The sequence below is a fragment of the Ochotona curzoniae genome, unplaced genomic scaffold (genome assembly GCF_017591425.1).
Source record: "Ochotona curzoniae isolate NIBS_2020 unplaced genomic scaffold, NIBS_Ocur_1.0 contig_2321, whole genome shotgun sequence".
Classification (NCBI taxonomy): Eukaryota; Metazoa; Chordata; class Mammalia; order Lagomorpha; family Ochotonidae; genus Ochotona; species Ochotona curzoniae.
In genome coordinates this window covers 12,168,563-12,189,207 of record NW_024465421.1, presented here as the reverse complement: position 1 = coordinate 12,189,207, position 20,645 = coordinate 12,168,563, and the positions used below count along the sequence as shown (strand labels likewise).

The 20,645-nt window shown below is 44.9% G+C and overlaps 1 protein-coding gene across 2 annotated transcripts; it reads right to left on the bottom strand.

Annotated features, from left to right (window-relative positions):
• Positions 1 to 1,360: 1,360 nt before the first annotated feature.
• PALB2 (partner and localizer of BRCA2) lies at positions 1,361 to 20,613 on the bottom strand. 2 transcript variants are annotated; one of them, XM_040973197.1, is made up of 13 exons: positions 20,451 to 20,613; positions 18,406 to 18,465; positions 18,209 to 18,290; positions 15,272 to 16,696; positions 12,321 to 12,970; positions 11,907 to 11,981; positions 10,735 to 10,896; positions 9,063 to 9,148; positions 7,826 to 7,987; positions 6,401 to 6,517; positions 5,277 to 5,364; positions 2,660 to 2,808; positions 1,361 to 1,886 (listed from the first exon to the last, which is right to left on the bottom strand). In XM_040973197.1, exons 1-13 carry the CDS (start codon positions 20,496 to 20,498, stop codon positions 1,676 to 1,678), a joined length of 3,315 nt encoding a protein of 1,104 aa, XP_040829131.1. In that variant the 5' UTR covers positions 20,499 to 20,613; the 3' UTR covers positions 1,361 to 1,675. The 2 variants fall into 2 exon arrangements, with proteins under 2 accessions (XP_040829131.1, XP_040829132.1); XM_040973198.1 differs by lacking the exons at positions 12,321 to 12,970; positions 15,272 to 16,696; positions 18,209 to 18,290.
• Positions 20,614 to 20,645: the final 32 nt, after the last annotated feature.

Below are 20,645 nucleotides of genomic sequence, written 5' to 3'. Positions count from 1 at the left end.
GATCTGAAGCCAGGAACCAGGTCATCCTCAACTGCTTTCCCAGGCCAGAAGCAGGGAGTTGGATGGGAAGCGGGGCTGCCGGAACCAGAACCAGCACCCATATGTGATCCTAGTGTGTGCCAGGCTGCTAGGCTACCACACCGGGCCCTATAAGACTTATTTTTATTGCAAAGGCAAATTTGCAGAGAGAAGGCAAAATGAAGAGATAAAAATCTTCCATCTGCTGGTTCATTCCCCAAATGGCTGCAGCAGTTGGAGCTGAGCTGAGCCAAAGCCAGGAGCCAGTAGCCAAGAGCCTCTTCCAGGTCTCTCACGTGGGTGCAGAATCCCAGTGTTTTGGACCATCCTCCATTGCTTTCCCAGGCCTAAAAAGGATCAGAAGTGGAACAGCCAGGGTCCATCACCTATATGGGATGCTGGCACTAACAGGTAAGAGGATGAAGCAGTTGAACTATTGTGCTGGCAACTCATGTAAAAAAAAAAAGAAGAAGAAGAAAATGGATCAAAGGGTAATACCAAAACCACTAACAGATATCATAAAAAGCATGTGGAAAAAAATAGATTCTACATATACTAGGCAAATAAAAACTTGAAACCACACTACCACACCAATACCCTAGAAACCTGTCTCAAACCACTTAGGTTAAGGCAAACAGGAAATCTGGGCCACGGACTCAAACGTGGCTACAGTGACCCTGTAGGCAGCGGCATCAGGAAGACATGGAGGACAGAAAAGAACAACGGGATCTCCATGTTAGGACATTTTAATAGGATTCACATTGCTTTTGCTACATCTGCGAAAACAAAGTATTAAAAGCAGCATTGGGTCAGCAGTCAGATCTTTCTCTTTGTCTCTCCTCCTCTCTGTATATCTGATTTTCCAATTTAAAAAAAAATGTATATTGTAAAAACAAAAGTAGTACATTATAGGGGTTAAGTCGTGGCACAGTGAGTGAAGCCACTGCCTGCCATGCCAGCTTCCTGTATCGGTGCCGGTTTGAGTCTGGCTGCTATATGTCTGACCCAGCTCCTGAGAAAGCAGTGGCAGTTCTTGGGCCCTCATTCCCCATGTGGAGGATCGGCCGGGAGTTCCAGACTCTTGGCTTTGGTCTGGCCCAGACCCGGCTCTTACAGTCATTTGGGGAGGGAACCAGCACATGCGCAAACTCTCTGCCTCTCCCTCTCTCTTACTCTGCTTTTCAAATATTAAGAAAACCATATTGTATATTAGTATACATTTATTGAATTTACTCTTGTGTACAAGCATTGACAAAGTAGTCCATCTAAATAAAAAAAAGTACTTTTTTTTTCTGAAAATGACCTGAATCAAATGGAAAAAATACATTAAGCAAAATGTGTCACAATAAATATTTATTCACACTTAAAACTTTCTGTACAACTTTAAAAGTAAATGTACAAATGTGGAGAGTTGAAACAATTAATCTGAAAGTGCAAATGCAGAGAATTACAAAAATCAACCCAAAACCCCTTTTCACAGTGAAAGCACAAATGAACTTATTTAAGGTCAGTAGTGCTGCCATCAGAATAAAAATTAATTCTGATGATCAAAAGTAACTATTCGGTATTCTCAAGATATTCTCTCTTACCGTTACAACTGAAAAAAATATACTAACATGTCAAATGTAACCAACGACTGTTTTCGTCTCGCCCTGCCTCACGTGCAGCGGTACACAAATATATTTCCATCCTTTTGTCCAGCTAACAAATGAGAATCTGTGCTTGACCATTTCACAAAAGACCAATTTTGGTCAGAGACAGGAGGCAGAAGGGCAGTGCAGTGACCGAGAAGCAGGTCCCAGATGGCAATGGTTCCCGAAGTCAGGACTGCTGCTGCAAAGTGGTCTTTCACGTCACCTTCCAGGAACCTGACACAAAGCGGAGAAGACAATTCAGATCTCATATGAAAAGCTATTTGCAAAACAACTAGTTTATAATATGTACACACATCTACACATCTTATTTAAAAGGCAGGGGAGAGGAGATACAAATTGAGGCCCCCCACCTGCTAGACCACTCTTTTAAACACCTGCCACAGTTAGAATTGGGTCAAGCTAAAGTCAGGAGCCTAGAGCTCTAACCAATCGAGGCTGCTGTCGTCATGAAGCAGGATAAACCGCTGCCTGTGATGCTAGCATCCCAAGTGAGCTCTGGTCTGGTTTGTGACCTGGCTTCTCAACTTCCACTCCGGCTCCCTGCCAATGGTATGGGAAAAACAGCTGGGGATGACCCAAGTGCTTGGGTCCCTGCCATCCGTTTGGGAACCCAGATGAAGCTCCTGGCTTTAGCCTGGCCCTACCCTGGCCATGTGGCCATGTGGGGAATATATCAGCAGATGGAAGGTCTCTGTCTCTCTCACTCTGTAACTCTTTCAAAATAATGGATAAATCTTTTGAAAATAACAAGAAAGCTATTCAGTTATAGTGCTTTTTAACAGAAGTTGAAATGGAGATCCAGATACAGGGAATTTAGAACTTGACTATAATCCACTAAACGTCATCCTTCTGGCCAGTCTTTGTACAAGAGACTGAGTCTTGCTCTATCTCATGGTTTCCATTCGTCGCAGTGACCTTTAGGTCCTGGGTTTGCACTACGCCCTGCACAATGTCACTCTCTCCGAGTGGGGGCCACGCACACTTGCCTGCCAGCCTGCCCATGAGGGAGACAGTACAGCATTACTCCCACATTCAGCGACGTCTTGGGGTTAATCGCAATCAGCTGGAACACAGGCTTTTCGAGTGACTGACCATCTTTGGCGCAAGGATGATTCAGAACAAGGAACAGGAGCCCCTGATTGAGGAGAAAAACGTTAATAACCAATCAGGCTATCAGGAGCATGTTGGGAAAAAGAAAAAGACAAGTAGAGACAAAAATCAAAGAATTACAGAAAAGACCACCAGGTTTATAAGCATCCGAGATTAAATCATTGTTTCTGGGTCTCCTGCCACTGCCACTCCCGCCCCTGCCACTCCCGTCCCACCCAAGCAGGAAGTTTTCACATCATCACTCTCCCACCACCATTCGGAGGCATGGAAGCCAGCTGCCCATCCATTCTCTTCACCTTACACCTTACTACAGCTCATGCATTCCATCTGAGGAGATGCTGGCACAGGGAAAGAAGACTGATAAAAACATGCATGGAGTCCTTCAAATAGAAATTCGCAATCCTGTGAATGGCAATGATATTCTTAGGCTAGCCCACAAAAGCCGACTTAGGATTTAGACACAGTCACTCTACATTAAGAAGACAAAAACGATTTAATTATGGTGATTTTTATGCAAAAAAAAAAAAAATGGAAGATCTCTCCCAGCTTCAAAATGACAAGTTCTAATGTATGTGTGTGTTTGTGTGTGTGTGTGTTAAGGGGAGCTGAGAAAGTTCTCATTTGGAATAATACAGGGAAAATCAAACTACAGGGCCATTCTAGAATTAGCAGGATTCACTTCTATCTTTTACATTTTATAGTGACTGAGGTCTTCAATGAAAATGAACTATCTGCCTTGATGACGGAGATGGTGATTGGGATGCCCATCTCCTATACCCCAGGGCCCAGGTTCAAGTCCCAGCTCTGCGACTCATTTCAGATTCTGCTAATGTAGGCCCTAAGAGACAGCAGCTGATAGCTCACGTGGCTAGATTCCTGCTACTGGAGACCTGGACTGAGTTCCTAGCTCCCAGCTTTGGCCTGGCCCAAGTGTGGCATTTAGGGAGTAATGAGCTAATCAGAATTCTATCCCTCAAACAGCAACTTTTTACGAAGAAAATTAACTCGGGGCCAGTGCTGTGGCAAAGCAGGTTCAACTGCTACTTGCAGCACTGGCATTCCACATGGGCACCGGTCTGTGTCCTGCCCATTCTACTTCCCATGGCAGCTCCCTGCCAGTGTTGCAAAGAGAGCAGCAGAAGTCCCAAGTCCTTGCACCCTGCACTCGTGTGGGAGGCCTGCATGAAGCTCTTGACTCCTGGCTTCAGCACGGCTTAGCCCTGGCTGACTCCATCATTCTGGGAACAAATCAGCATGGAAGAGCTTTCTGTCTCTCGTTCTCTCTCTCTCTATGTCTGCCTTCCATATAAGTAAACACATTTCTTTTCAAATGCCTAAATACTTTCATATTTAGAAAAAGCCAGAGTTTAAATTTTTTTAAAAAAGAGTTATTCTGTTTTTATTGGAAAAGTCAAATATACAGAGAGGAAGAGAGAGAGGAAGATCTTCCACCCGATGATTCACTCCCCAAGCAATTGCAACGGCAGGAGCTCAGCTCAGCAAATCCAAAGCCAGGAGTGCGGAGTCTCTTCCGGGTCCCCCTCGTGGGTGAAGGGTCCCAAGGGTTTGGGCTGTCTTTGACAGCTTTCCCAGGCCACAAGCAGGGAGTTGGATGGGAATCAGGGCTGCCAGGACTAGAACCAGTGCCCGTTTTGAATCCTGGCATATGCAAGGTAAGGACATTAGCCACAAGGCTACTGTGCCAGACTCAAAAAAAGCCAGATTATGAAAGGTTAAATGTCACACATATAACCATGGTGCAGAAGATAAGTCCTACTCCAAAATTACTTGTGCACAGTCTACAAGTTAAGCATGTTTTTGGGCCTGGCACGATGTCCTAGCAGCTAAAGTCCTCACCTTGAATGCACTGGGATCCCATATGGACACTAATTCTGGTCCCAGCGGCACCACTGCCCATCCAGCTCCCTGATGTGCCTAGGAGGGTAGTCGAGGACCTGGAAGAAGTTCCTGGCTCCTGGCTTTGGATAGGTGCAGCACCAGCCGCTGCGGCCACTTGAGGGGTGAATCATCGGACGGAGGATCTTCCTCTCTATCTCTCCTCCTCTCTGTATATCTGACTTTGCAATAAAAAATAAATAAATCTTTTGGAAAAAATGTTTTTCAGGGGTCCAGCGCTATGGCTCATTGGCTAGAGTCTTTGCCTTGCATGCACATGTATTCCATATGGGCACCAGTTTGTGTCCTGGCTGCTTCACTTCCCTTCCAGCTCCCTGCTTGTGGCCTAGAAAAGCAACCTACGACGGCCCAAAGCCTTGGGACCCTGCACCTGCATGGGTAACCCTGAAGAAGCTCCTGGCTCCTGGCTTCAGACTGACTTAGCTCCGGCCATTGTGGCAACTTGGGGAATGAACCAGTGGATGGAAGATCTTTCTCTCTGTATCTCCATCTCTCTGTAAATCTGCCTTTTCAATAAAAATAAATAAATCTTAAAAAACAGAACCAAACTATGGTGTCACCTTGGTCGTTACTTACCATGTCCGAATAGGCTTTGTGACAGACTGAACCATGGTAAGATTCATCAATGTGCACTTTTTTCAGGAGTTGACCAGTTTTTAAATTCCTTAGAAAACAACAACATAAACAAAAGCATATCAGATTTTCTCAACAAGTTGGTTTTCAAGAATATTTTCTTTTTAAAGATCTATGTTTTTATTGGAAAGTCAGATATACAGAGAGAAGGAGAGACAGAGGAAGATCTTTCATCTGCTAATTCACTCCCCAAGTGGCCACAACGGCTGGAGCTGAGCTGATCTGAAGCCAGGAGCCAGCAGCCTCTTTCTGGTCTCCCACATGGCTGCAGGGTCCCAAGGCTTTGGGCCGTCCTCGACTGCTTTCCCAGGCCAGAAGCAGGGAGCTGGATGGGATTAGAAACTGGTGCCCATATGGGATCCTGGCACGTGTAAGGGAGGATATTAGCCACTAGGCTACCATGCTGGGCCCCATAATATTTTCTTATTCATCATGGCATCTTATAGGAGATGCAGGAATAAACTAAGAAGATACTATCTTAGTTTTGTTTCCTCACAAATTTAGCTAAAAGAATTGTAGGTCAACTTTCCCAGGAGTCTGATACTTTAGATTGAATCTGTTACATCGCTAAGGGTGAGTCTCTCCGACTTGCTTGACAAAAGCTTTCCATAATCAAATGTACCTCATATACTGCTATCAGAACAGTGACTCAATGCTAGAATTGTGATTTTCTGGCATTTCTTGTTAGGCCTAAATTTTACACAAAAGACAAATGTCAGGAAACCACATTTAGTGGATGAGAGACCTCACCTAAAATCCTCATAATTGTGATCTACCGTATATAGTTATACTAGATGCAGATCAAAACAATAGAGAATGGAAGACTGCGTGGAAGCAAAGAGTGGAAAAAGAGGCAAGATGCTCCATTTGTGGAATGAACCAGAACATGGAAGATCTCTTTCTTTCCTTCTCTCTGGAACTCTGACTTTCAAATAAACAATCTTTAAAACAAAACCAAACCCTAGAATCCTGTTTATATATTCTCTTCTCTAAATTTCAAGACTTACAAAGCTGGAGGTATGTCTGCGTCCTTCAGAGGAGATGGAGTACCCAGAGTGGAAACTTACCAAATCACAATACTGCTCATCCCCGTTGTGCCAAGCAGGGTTTCCTCCATCCCTTGGACTTCGGCGAAAGTTGTTACGGCCTCTTCAGGAGGCATCAAAAAGTGCTTCTCATTGATTCTGCATTCAAAGCAACATTCAAAATGAGTTTGTACTAAAGCAGCTTGTAAGCATTTCTCCATATTATTGAACAATATACAATAAACTAACCAAACCTCTGAGAAATATTTGAACTAGTAATCCTGTACAGTCTAGACCTTATCCACTAAGTATATACTAGTTCATATCACCTACTAGGATTCTGCAAGCACCTTAAATTCCTCATGAAACTCACAGCTTTCCTTTTTGAATCTTGTCTTTCTGCATCTCAATAAATCAACTGCATACCATCTACCCAGGCAAGCAGTCCGGAAACCTGGCCATTCTCCTGTCTCATTTCTGCCAATCCAGCCAGTCACCAAGTCCTGGTGATTTTATTATCTCACCACCAATCTTCCTGCTTCCTCTCATGTTCATTAACACTTGCCAAATTTAAGCAAACCAGTATTGCACTCTTGCCTGCATTATGGCAACAGGCCCTGAGGAAGACAAGATCCTTGCCTTGATTCCTAAGACAGAAATGACAGCAATAAAATATAATGGGTATATCATAAACAGAATGCTCATTTCGGGTGTTCTACTTTTGAAAAAGATTTATTTATTTGAAAGACAGCATTATATATTGAGAGAGACAGAGAAAAAGATCTTTTCAGGGCTGGCTCATTTTCCAAAGTCTCCAACAGTCAGAACTGGGACAGGCAGAAGCCAGGAGCCTGGAACTCTGTCGGGATCTCCCATGTGGAGATGAGGGACCCAAGCACTGAGCCATCAGCAAGGACTCTCAAACCAGCATTCATGCGGGCGGCCAGTGTCACAGGCAGCAGCTTAAGCACTGTGCCACATTTACTTATTTGAAAGGCAGAGTTAAGACAGAGAAGGAGCTGTGATAAGAGCGCAGCTGTCAACATGGATAATCTGAGTTAGCCACAGGATACCTAGGCGGTAGGCACGCAGCTCAAAAGGTCAAGAAAGAGGTCAGAGCTAGAAAGGTATGCTTACACAGTCAGCGTCTTAACGGTCACCAAAGCCCGGACAGCCAGTGGGGCCCTGGGGAAAGGGGCTAGGTACCGAAAAGCCACAGAGGAGGGGCAGACCATGGAAGAACCAGCAGACTGCATTTGTCACAACCCTGGCACCTCCTGTGCTGTGTCTGGATTCCAACTGTCTCGCTCGCTTCTCTCATACCCCAGTGTTGAGGCATGCCTGCCATGCCAGCTCCACGCACAGAACAGCGAGATCCCAGGAACCCAGTTTGTCTGAAATCTGTGAGAAAATCATTCCCTAATAATTAAAAAAAAGTAAAATAAAATCATCCAACACTTTTCTCACCCTCCATCTTCTGCAAATGTCATGACTTCCACTTGCTGGTCGTCCAGGGTGCCACTGCTACTGACTAGTCTCCTCTTGGTCAGGCCAGCCACAGCTTCTATGTTTCCAGATTTCAGTAGTACTTGCTTGTCACTTTTATCATCACAGGGACAAAGTAATGCCCTACATAAAATAAAAGGGAAAATGAGGTAAAGCCAGGAGTAAGCCTTTAATACTAAAAGATTAGTTTCAAATTTAAAATGGAAACTTCAAACATTTCATTCTGATTTTCTCTTTAAAACAAATTTATTGGGCCCGGCACGGTAGCCTAGTAACTAAAATCCTCACCTTGAACGTGCCGGGATCCCATATGGGTGCTGGTTCTAATCCTGGCAGCCCTGCTGCCCATCCAGATCCCTGCCTATGACCTGGGAAAGCAGTGGAGGATGGCCCAAAGCCTTGGGACCTTGCACCTGCATGGGAGACCTGGGAGAGCTCCTGGCCTCTGGCTTCAGATCAGTGAAGCTCTGGCCATTGCAATCACTTGGGGAGTGAATCAACAGGGGGAAGATCTTCCTCTCAGTCTCTCCTCCTCTGTCTATATATCTGACTTTGCAACAAAAATAAATAAATCTTTAAAATCAAAAGACTTTTACAGTAAAAGAACAGTTTCAAATTTAAAATGGAAACTTCAAACATGTCATTCTAATTTTCTCTTTAAAACAAATTTATTGGGCCCAGCATGGTAGCCTAGCGGCTAAAGCCCTTGCCTTGCATGCACCAGAATTATGGGCACCAGTTTTAATCCCAGAGGCCCCACTTTTCATCCAGCTCCCTGTTTGTCGCCTGGGAAAGCAGTTGAGGATGGCCCAAAGCCTTGGGACCCTGTACCCGTGTGGGAGTCCTGGCTCCTGGCTTTGGATTGGCTCAGCTCTGGCCATTGCAGCCATTGGGAGAGTGAACGAGAAGGTGGAAGATCTTTCTCTCTGTGTCTCTACTTTTCTCTGTAAATCTGATTTTCCATAAAAATAAATCAATCTTTAAAAAACACACACACAAAAAAACCCCTTTTTATATCTATACTTCTTAAAACCAAATCAGACCAAACAAAGCAAATTTCTCTTTACACCTAAGTTTAGATTCTTTCAAGACTTAAATCTGGACACTACTGTCCAGCACTAGTATAACTTGCACTCAGAACAAGCTCACCAGAGACAATGATGAAGAAAAGCCTGAACCACTCCTCCGTATTACATACCTGAGTTCTCTGATTTCCAAATTTCCTAAAGCTACACACACTAGGTTACAGACATCAGGCACAGGAACTATTTGTAAAACTGGAATCTAAATAAAACAAAGTAGCCAAACATTACAGTTGGTTTTCACTTTTAACTGAAATTTCCAAAATGTATTACATTCGTTTATATTTCTGCATTCTCACTGTATCAGGGTAGTTTCTAATATTAGAGCACATTTCAGAAGGTTCAGAAAGAAAAAAAAAAACAGCCTACAAGCTGTAAATCCCCAAAAGCTGTACACGTAACTGTTTACTAATTACTTCCTTAAGGCAGCCACACTTCCACCAACTGGGTAGTTAGCAAGTCATCCATCTGGCAGGTGAAGGGAAGACTATGCACGCTGATTCACGAGCACCTTGCACAAAGCACAGCACCTGAAGCCATGGCTACCGCAGAGAACAAGATGGAAGCACAAACAAGTATGAAAAACATGTAGAGCCAAAGGGAAAAGGTTTGTATGGTGACAAATGACAGATTTTTAACACTGAAGCATACTAGGACTGCAACCTTGTAAGATACTTATGAGAGTGGAAAAAGCCCAGAGTGATATAAACACAGAAAAGTAGAAAAAAAACCCAGCAAGTTTAGAAGTCAAATGGACAGGAAATTTCAGGCTACTCCAAGAGATTCAGCATAAAAACCTATTCCTGGTTATGCAGGTGCTCATGCAAATACAATACAACAAGGTGCTAACAGGAGAGTCTAGATTCTGGGCTTACAAATACACCCAGGACACCTTTTCTGTATGTCTGAAAGAATAAATAAACTGCAAGATAATAATAAAGTAAGCTAAATAAAAATGGCCTGGTACAATAGCTCAGCTGGCTAAAATCTTTCCTTGCATGCACCAGGATCCCATATGGGCACCAGTTCGTATCCCGGCAGCCCCACTTCCTATCCAGCTCCCTGCCTGTGGCCTGGGAAAGCAGCAGAGGACGGCCCAAAGCCTTGGGACCCTGCCCTGGCGAGGGTGAGACCCAGAAGAACCTCCTGGCTCCTGGTTTCGGATCAGCTCAGCTCCAGCCGTTGTGGCCACTTGGGGAATGAACCAGAGGATAGACAATCCTCCTCTCTGATCTCTGTAAATCTGCTTTTACAATAAAAATAAAAATAGATATGTAAGAAAAATAATAATAAAATGTTGGCCCGGGGTAGTGAGGTATGGAAGAGCCTCTCCTCTCTCTTCTGCCCTACCTGGTCACAGATCCTGGTAAAGGTAAGCTGTCCAGCTCCGTTGACACAAAAATGAATGTAAACATCTTTTTATTTCTTTGTAAAAGATTTATTTTCACCTGAAAGGCAGTGTTAGAGAGGGAAAGACGGAGAAGCAAGAGCTAGAGGTGTTCTACTTGCTGATTCATTCCCTAAATGATCACCAGGTGTAGGGCTGGGCCCCGCTGGCCCTGAGGCCAGGAGCTTCCTCTGGGCCTGCCACATAGGCAGCAGGGGCCAAGCACGCTCAGCCACCTCCCGCTGCTTTCCCGGGTGCATTTAGTAGGTAGCTGGAGCACAAGTGGAGCAGCCAGGATAGGAATCAGCGCCCACGTGGGATGCCAGTATCACATGCAGCAGCTTAACCAGCCACAGTACCTGCTCGCCCACGTTTCTTTCAGCTCTAAGATTCCAACTCACCTCTTTGAAGTGCCACGTATAATTTTTTTTCCACCGCTTAGCATCCAGAGGTTTCCACAGAGCCACGACGTACTCACAGGCAGTTATGATGCATGATTCTTTGACACCAGCTCTTTCCCACCACATGGCACTCACATCCACAGAGCAGGAACCAGAAGCACTCTGACTCAGAATGACATCAACAGTTACTTTAAAAGGAGACTGGAAGAAGTCTCCTTTTACACACACACATATAACAGATATTATATGCAAAGAATATATATATATATAGGGCCCAGCACGGTAGCCTAGCAGCTAAAGTCTTTTATATATATAAAAGTCTTTTATATATATATATATATATATATATATATAAAGTAACCAATACAAAGATTGGATAAATAAAAGGGAATTGCAAAAAGATGTTTAAAATGGTTGAAAACAGTCTTATGGGTCTTACGTAACTCTGTATATAGTTTTTTTTTATAATGTAAGACCCATAAAACTATTTCAACCATTTTAAACATCCTTTTGCATTTCCCTTTTATTTATCCAATCTTTGCATTGGTTACTTTAGACATACATTCTTTTTTGGATAGGAAGGCATAAATGGTTCCAGTTTGACTCTTTCTCCAAAGTGCTTGGTCTAAATTTAGGTAGAGTTACTTAGTTTCCGTTATTCTTGGCAACAGCTTCATATAAACTTCAAATTCAAATCTTTTTTTCTGCATTTGTTTACCAGGGTGTTTGATCATATTAGGAGGGAGAGGCTATCGATCAACTTTTTCTTTTTAATTTTAATTTGCTGTGGCAGTGTTTGGTGTAGAAATGAAGACACCTGCATCCCGAATAGGAACATCTGGGTTGCAGTCCTGCTTCTGTTCCCAGTTCCCACTTCCCGCTGATGTGCATTCTGGGGTCGACAGGGATGGGTCAAGCAGCCGAGTCCCTTGCTACCCGTGTGGGGGACTGGACTGAGTTCCCAGCTTCAGTCTTGGCCTGCCTGATCCCTGGCGATTGGCACACATCTAGAGGGGAAACGAGTGGAGGGAAGCCCAGGCTTGCTTTCTCTCTTTCTGCCTTTCTAATAATTGAACAATAATGGTTTTGAAACCAAAACAATGTTTTTTCAGTTCATTAAGTTTTTCACATCTAAGATATAATATACACTATAAGGCAAATATTCTTCTGACCTTTAACTTTGAAACCAATTGTAGGTCGTGGGAGTTTAGAGAGTCATCACAAGCAGAAGGATCTGCCATTTCCGTCTGTGGAGACAAAAGTCACACCGTTAATCTATACTTGACTAGATGCTATCTGTCTGCATCACTCATTCCTCAAAATGTCTACTTCCTGTTTTTAATTCTTCCAGTAACAGCAGCAAAGCTCCAATGCAACTGCTTCAGTGTGGACAAATCTCCTGCACCTGAGCAACATTTTTAAAATGAACTCTAAGTTTCCTAGAATGAGCTTACTGTTTGCAGTGCAAAGCATCAAGAAAACCTGCTCAAACACGCTGCATGAGCAAGGGGCCGACGTGTCAGGAATCACGCTCTCCCCCGTCACCCAGACACTCCGTCCCTTTACGAATCACAATCAGATTGCACCTGTTCCACCAAACGTGTATGTCGCTCCTGGCATGGGTCTCCACAGAGTGGATCTTCTCTGACGCTGAGTGACTCCACTGGCGGAGGTGTGGCCGAGGGGCCGGAGTTGCAGTCCCAGGTGGGTTGTCCTTGCCTGCCTGACACACGGGCTGAACTGTCGCGGTGCTTACTATCACCTTCAGGACTGACTGGGCCTTTCACCTGAGAAAATTGGGGTGGAGAGCAGGCCTGCCCAGCACCCTCTCTAGACGTCTCCTCACAGTACGGTTGGGAGCCAAAAGCTGGAGTAGTACCTAACATGGGCAAAACAGGTGAACACACATCTGCAGCGGCCCTGTCAGGAGCATCAGGCTCAGCGGTATCTGAGGGAGTGAAAAGCAGAATGGAGGAAGAAAGGCCCTTCCTGCCGTTTTGGTTTTGAAGCTTTGGCTCGCTAGGGTGCGCTCTTCCAAACAGACCATGCTCTTCTTGCACGTCCTCCATTTCTGTATCTATTGGCTTCGGAGTCAGTTCCTCCATTAAACAGTTATCTTCTTGGAAAAGCCTCTCCCGACACAGTTTTGACCCAAAAGGCTCACGTGTTGCTTCTGAGCACAGCTTCAGGTTCTCCAGCTGAAGGCACCCAAAGTCTTCAGCAGGTAGTTCACACCCTGTGGCATTGGGACAAGAGAATAGTTCCGTTATACTTGGCATCTCATGTGTGGGAGGCGATCACCGACAGCATCATCACCCAAAGCTAAACAAGCGTTGCTAACGGGAGGACGAGAGTCCTCGGTCTCACAATGACTTTCCTTCCCTAAAACAGAAACATAAGCAATGGTGAAAAAGCAACCAGAAACATTAACGGGCAACAAAGAGTTTTGAAACTCAAACATCACTAAAAAGTTCCACTGCTTTGAAATCGGGCTGAGGGTTCAACAAATAGCACAGTCATTAACAAGCAGTTTTCCCTCTGCAGTGTTCGAGACGGCAGTGTTGGCAGCATTCAGTGAGGGAAGGAAAGAAAATCAGAACTGAGTTCAGGCTCAAATTTACCGGTTGCATAACCCCGGGCATGTCGATTCCTCTCCTTTCCCTCCTTTCTCTTTGTCCCTCCTAAAGGAAACAGATTTTCAACCTCTGAAGTCCATGCTAGTTCCAATTGCAACAGGTGACCATTGGGCAGTCTACGGTACATGCTTCTTATCACATTGTTCTTGTCAGTTACCCTTTCGAGCAAAGAGGGACACTATTCAACCATAAAAAGGCGTGCAGCACTGACGCAGGTTACGGTATGGTGGGCGTTTCTGGAAAACACTACGTGAGAGCAGCTACACACAAAAGAGCCCAGACATTGATATCATCAGTTAATACGAAAAATCCAGAAAAGGTAAACACAGGGAGAGCCCGATTGTTGGTTTCTTCCTTAGACAGGGATGCACAAATCTGTGTGTTCTAAAATGCCACTGAACTGTTCCCAAAGTCAGATATACAGCAAGGAGAAGAGGCAGAGAGGAAGACCTTCCATCGAAGCCACAACGGCTGGAGCTGAGCCAATCCGAAGCCAGGAGTCAGGCGCCTCTTCCAAGTCTCCCACGCGGGTGCAGGGTCCCAAGGCTCTGGGCCATCCTCCACTGCTTTCCCAGGCCACAAGCAGGGAGCTGGATGGGAAGTGGAGCTGCTGGGATTAGAAGCGGTGCCCACATGGGATCCCAGTGTGTGCAAGGTGAAGGACTTTAGCCGCTAGGCTACCATGCGGGCCCAAGTTTTGTATTTTTATTAGGTATGATTTCATTTTATTAGATATGATTACAGTAATGAATAATGAATACAGTCTGAATTATAACATATTCTTCAAAATGTTTTGTTCCATGGACTTAAAAGAGATCCTACTTTATGCATGTTGTTGTTCAGGCCTTAGTTTTATATGGTCATATCTAAGTTTTCCAAGGAATTCTTTTGCTTACATTTTGTTCTACTTATATCAGCATTCTACCTAAGATAAAGACTGTACTGCATCTAGGGCCCGGCGTGGTGGCCTAGTGCCTAAAGTCCTTGCCTTGAATATGCCAGGATCTCATATGGGTACCGGTTCTAATCTCGGTGGTCCTGCTTCCCATCCAGCTCCCTGCCTGTAGTCTGGGAAGGCAGTTGAGAACAGCCCAAAGCCTTGGGACCTTACACCCACATGGGAGGCCAGGAAGAGCTCCTGGCCTCTGGCTTCAGATTGGCACTTGTGGAGTGAATCACTGGACAGAAGATCTTCCTCTCTGTCTCTCCTCTCTATAGGTATCTGACTTTGCAATAAAATAAATAAATCTTTAAAAATAAATAAATGGGGCCCGGCACGGTGGCGTAAGTGGTTAAGTCCTCGCCTTGCACGCACGGGATCCCATATGGGCGCCGGTTCTAATCCCGGCAGCCCCGCTTCCCTTCCAGCTCCCTGCCTGTGGCCCGGGAAGGCAGTCAAGGATGGCCCAAAGCTTTGGGACCCTGCACCGCGTGGGAGACCCTGAAGAGGCTCCTGGCTTCGGATCGGCATAGTATCGGCCCGTTGCGCTCACTTGGGGAGTGAATCATCGGACGGAAGATCTTCCTCTCTGTCTCTCCTCTCTGTATATCCGCCTTTCCAATAAAACAAAATAATAAAAATAAACCTTTAAAAATAAATAAATGAACCTTAAAAAAAAAAAGACTGTACTGCATCTGAGTAAATAGTAACTTTAGTGGTAACGCCCAATATATATATTTTCCTTTTAAGATCAACTTTTCAGCCACATTCCTGAGTTCTGAGACTACACTGCTGGATTTGAATCCTGGCTAAATAAAGTCACTTTAATCTCCCTATGCCATATTTTCTTTCTCTAGAAAGTGAGGATTCTAGCTCCCGAAGGACTGCTGTGGAGATTCAACGAGCTAATACACAGCATTTCCAACATGCCAAGCACACAGTAACTGCTGCTTTAACTTACTTTTAACTCTGTCACCATGATTAATTGCTTTGTTGTCCCGATTCTTGTGCGAGGTGACTTCCTCCTCGGACCCATTAACATCTGATATGTTGCAAGTTGGCAAAGGTAATTCATGATCCAACGGCGGGGTACAGACCAGTTTTCTTTTTCTCCTGTGCCGTCTATTAGGTGGTCGGGTAACTGCCTTCCTAGAGATCTTACTGCCTTCAACGCGTCCCGTGGGAGAGCTAGCCGCAGTTAACGACACGAGCTTCCGTGAAGGACTTTCTGAACTTGTTCCTGCGCATGCGTCTGACATCCTGATTTCACTTTGCTCAGTTGCTTTACAGGAATGCTTTAAACGATCCGTTGCTTCCTTACGTTTGCTTTTAAACTCTTTCCTCCTGGTCCCTAAATGATTTTGAATTACGGCCTCGAGGGCTACTTTTCTCTGGCAAGCAGACATGCTTCGTGTTGTTCTAACATAGTACTCTGCAGGAAACGGCAGGCCTTCAACCACTGTGCATGAATCGATGGGATTCTCTGTGGAAGCAGAAGCTGTTTTTGAGCTGGGACTCTCCGACTGAGTCACAGCGTCATTTTCCTGAAGACTTGCATTGTTACCATCCAGACTGTGACCGGGAGAGCTGACAGAATTCTGTGCGTGGTTCTGTTCTACATTTTGCTTCCTATTTGCTTGTAAGTTGTTGTCAGTGACTTCATTCTTAGGACATGAATTACCGGCCTGGCAGTTAGTGCTTTTGGGCAGCTGGCTACTTGGACTTACAGCTTTACCTACTCCTGGGTTATCTGTCAGGTCAGTCTGTTTTTTGCCTTGCGCCTTCAGGCAAACAGGTGAAACAGGGCTACTGTTTTCGAAGCCTGGAATAAAATGTTCACAGTTATCTGTAGGAAGCAGGCGTTCAAGATGCTGATCACAGCACATATTTCCTCTTAAGAGTAGATCAGCATCTCTATTCGGCTTGGCAGCTGGTGCAATGAATCCGCCGCTGTGAGATCCTGTAACTGGCACTGGAGAATCAAGGAGTTCAGGCTTCGGACTTGAAAGTTGAATTCTAATCTCAGTTGGTGACCCGGGATTCTTGCTGTGGTCATTTTCCAGTTCCTTTAGCCTCTTTTCAGACACGACAGGTGGATCAGTGTCAAAATACTCTCTCTTCTGAGAGAAGATTTTCTTCTGTTGCTGCTTTCTTCGCCCTAGCAGCTTATTCTGCTGTTTCTCACCATCAGGGTCACTGACCCCGCAAGGAAAATGTGTTGGGGTATCACCAGCTTCTTGAGGATATGATGCTTTCTCTGGGCCATCTCCAGGGTTGAAGGACTCGGGCTCAACATCAAGTGCGACAGATGCCTTTGCCCTGGTTTCTTGGCCGAAATGGGTATTGATCTGTAACTTGTTATTAGGTGACACTCTATTTTTAGGTTCTGAGGAGAAGAAAAAGCATGTAATTATATTTCTGCTTTAAAACAATACAAGCAATACTCTGCTCTTATTTTTAAATATTATATATATGTAAATACTATCAAACATTTATTCAAGAATGGCATTTCATTCAGGCAGATCAAGGCCCGAGTTTTTTTTTTTCTGTTTGTTTTTGTTTTTGCTTAAAGATTTATTTATTTATTGGAAAGTCATATATAAAGAGAGGAAAGACAGAGAGAGGAAGATCTTCTGTCTGTTGAATCACTCCCCAAGTGGCTGTAACAGCCAGAGCTATGGCAATCTGAAGCCAGAGGCCAGGAGCTCTTCCAGGTCTCTTATGCAGGTGCAGGGTCCCAAGGCTTTGGGCCATCCCCAACTGCTTTCCCAGGCCACAGGCAGGGAGCTGGATGGGAAGTGGAGCAGCCAGGATTAGAAAAAGCACCCATATGAGATCCTGGCACTTTCAAGGTGAGGACTTTAGGCACTAGGCTACTGCACCGGGCTTAAAGCCCAAGTTTTAAAATTTTTAAACAAGCTAGAGACTTTTAAGTAGGTGTAAACAAACAGAACCGTGTTGAAAAGGTGATCTAACAATTATTTATTTGAGCCCGCATGATGGTTCAGTGACTAAACCCTTGCCTTGCAAATGCCAGAATCCCATATGGGCACCGTTTTATGTCCTAGATGCTCCACTTCCCATCCAACTTCCTGCTGTGGCCAGGGAAACCAGTAAAGGATGGCCAAAAACCTTGGGACCCTGCACCCAAATGGGAGACCGAGAAGAAGCTCCTGGCTCCTAGCTTTGGATCAGCTCAGCTCCAACCGTTGTAGCCAGCTGGGGAGTGAACCAGCAGTTGGAAGAACTTTCTGTTTCTCCTTTTCTTTGCAGATTTGCCTTTCCAATAAGAATAAATAAACCTTAAAAGAAAAAAAAAGTTTTTATTTATTTGACAGGTGGAGACAGATCTTCTATCCGATGCTTGCTTTCCAAATGCCTGCAACAGCTAAGGCTAGGCCAAACTGAAGCACGAACCAGGAGCTCAAGTTGACTCTCCCACATGTGTGTCAGAGACTCAATTACTTGAGCCATTCTCTGCTGCCTTGCTTGTAAGAGCACAATATGCAGGAATCTTGCATTGGAGCAGAGCCGGAACTCCAATCCAGGCCCTTTGTTACTGGACTTGGGCAGCACAAGTGGTGTCTTAATCACTGTCTAACATCAGTCCCTAAGACATGTTTCCTGTGAATGTATGATGATCCAACGATACCTAAGTGTTTTAAAAATATTGCCAATATTTAAGCATTCAATATAAGTTCTAAACAACAAGAGGGAAAATGAGCAACTAAATATACAATCCAACTAAAACATGGTTTCTTGAGTCAATGTTATGGCATATGAATTTTAATATTAGTTAAGAGTTTATTCTAGTTCTTTTCTTCTGGTTGTAGGCAAAACGGCAGCCAAATATACCCTGGATATGCATAATAAAATACAAGTGAGGAGGTGTATTTACCTGAGCGGTTTACTTGTGGCAAGATTTCCTGTTCTTCTGCTGTCTTGTTAGAATTCTTAGCCTTGCCAGCTCTTTGGGAACGCTAGAGGAAAAAAAAGCAGCTCAAGAAATAAAATTTTTTTAACATTTTGATTCTTATCCAGAAAATCTTTTCATTTAGTCTGTAGTGTACTACCTTCTTTTGACAGTTCACTTACCTGAAGCCGCGCTAGAGTCTTGCTGTATTCCTTTTTCAATAATGCTAATTTTTCCTTTAGCTGGAAGAAAAAAAACAAGAGTAAGTAAGTAGGTGGAAAGGAGGACTCCAAGGGAAGGGATACAATGCTTTTCCCATGGGACTGCGCAGTGCTCGGAGTGGCTCCTCAGCAAGGCGCTGGGCAGGGAGTGGCACCGGCCACTGGCCCACAGACCTACTCTCAGTTCTCACCAAGCACCAATCTGCTCATTCTTTCGGTACCATCCCATGATCTGTCTCTATTTCCTCCCCTTATTAATTCCTATTGAATCCTCCAACCTCGCCTGAAACTTATTTCCCTGGGGTTCTGGGTCCTTCCCCAAATCTAGATTAGACACCAGATCCCAGCATTTACTGGACCACACTGTGAGGTATCTTCTCTCTGGCCCCGAGACCTTGAAAGGCAGTTGGAGCTACTCTCCTCAAGTCATTCAGAAAAGACTATCTGGTGAGGCGATGCCCTGGGTTTCTCCAGCACCTGCAAGGATCCCTGACACTATTTTAGGTGTCAGATTCAGGGAAGTCAACACATTTTACCCCTCAGTAAAGGATAGGGCAAACACCACAAATGAACAGATAAGATCCTTTCACAAGATACTAAATTCCTAGATAAGGAGGGTGATGTGATTACAGATTACTCTAACTGGAGTGGTTTGGGAGGCATCTCTGAGGACTAGTCAACCTGCCCTGGGAGCAGAAAGAGCCAGCTGTGGGAAGATCAGAGGGAAAGCTGGCACGAACAGAGGAAACCACAGAAGATCCATGGCAAACACAACTAAAAGGGTGTTTAGGACCAAACCACCAGGGAAGTTGGAGCTTGAAACTGCTGAATTCCCAGCTGGGCACCAAGTAGGCATTCACCAGAGACTCATTTAATAAACGCATTCAGTCACAATATTATTGTCTGAATATAGATCTCGGCCATCTCTCTGGATTCTGTGTTTCAAAGGACTTTTCTCTGCAGCAAAGTCACCCTGTGTGTTTCTTTTCATAGGAAGCTCTTAGGGCCACTCATCTTTCAGCCAATAAAACCTCACCATGATCGCTTTCCTCGCTAACTCCTGCCTGTCTAATATACTAGACAAACTGCCAACTCTGTCTAGTTTTTCCTCTAGTTTCTAGAGCACTTATCGAACACCTGTCTACAAAATAATAATCATTAAGTGACACATTTATAAAGTTGCCCTTGTTTGGGCTTTACGGACTTCTTTAAGTTACTTCTACAAATGGAAGTCAAGTAGTCCAGAAACAGCTAAAGACAACGAGCGGGCACGGCGGAACCACACAATACTACACAGAATTTAAGGCAGATCAGTCGGTCATAAAGCGGCTGTGAAACATGTGACGGGAAAAGCAACAACAACAAAACAAAACAAAAACCCGGAAGTTTGCAGAACCGCTAAGATCGTAACATCTGGGAAAATGCCCGTCTCAAAAAGAATTTTTTTTTTACTAGGTACTTATTACTTTTGGATAGTCAGGGATATTCTACACACACACACAAAAAGATGTGTGGAAGCGTCAGTTGTAAGCGATCCGGAAGCACGAGCGGGCGAGACCGAGTGGGTGGGAAGGGTGAGAGAAGGTTCGCACCTCAGGGAGGCGTGTGCTCGGTGGTTAAGCCGCAGCCAGCGCCTCGGGTCTCCCTCCCGCTCCCGATCGTGTCCCACACGGGAGACCCGGATGAAGTGGCCGTTGACGCCATCCAGATCGAACCGGCGGATAGCAACATCTCCTTCCCGTTTTAATTTTGCCTTTCAAATAATCGGTGACTAAAATGGGGGGGGATTTCGGCTTTTTTCCACCAAGTTCCACGTGTTATGTGGTAAGGAAACGCGCGAGCAGACACTTTTACTCTCCGCATCCCTCAGACCTGAAGGGAGCTGCGGACAGGTTGGAGAGAATACGGCTGCCCTGCTCCAACAGCAAACCAAACGAAAAGCCCTACATCTTTGGGAAAGCGGGGTTCCGTGACCCGCGTCAGCCCTTCCCGCGCACCCCTGGCACCTTTTCCTTCTCTTCACAGCTGAGGGGCTTGGCGGGAGGCTCTTCCATCGGGCCGGAGGCCGAACGTAAAGAGCTGCCGGCGCCGACGGGCCTGTGGACAAGGAGATCCAACAGGGTGCAAGAAGCGAACCGACAAAATGGGGGACAGCGATTCCCCCTCAGCGCGAGGAGCGGTCTGGAGGGTTCGAGCGAACC

What these genes read in the sequence shown, in the direction of transcription:
- PALB2 (XM_040973197.1), bottom strand. Translation starts at nt 20,498, where the DNA reads ATGGAAGAGCCTCCCGCCAAGCCCCTCAGCTGTGAAGAGAAGGAAAAG. An exon ending in GCTGTGAAGAGAAGGAAAAG is followed by an intron (nt 18,466 to 20,450) that starts GTGCCAGGGGTG and finishes TTTTTCTTCCAG; the next exon opens with CTAAAGGAAAAATTAGCATT. An exon ending in TCATGGTGACAGAGTTAAAA is followed by an intron (nt 12,971 to 15,271) that starts GTAAGTTAAAGC and finishes CCAATGCCACAG; the next exon opens with GGTGTGAACTACCTGCTGAA.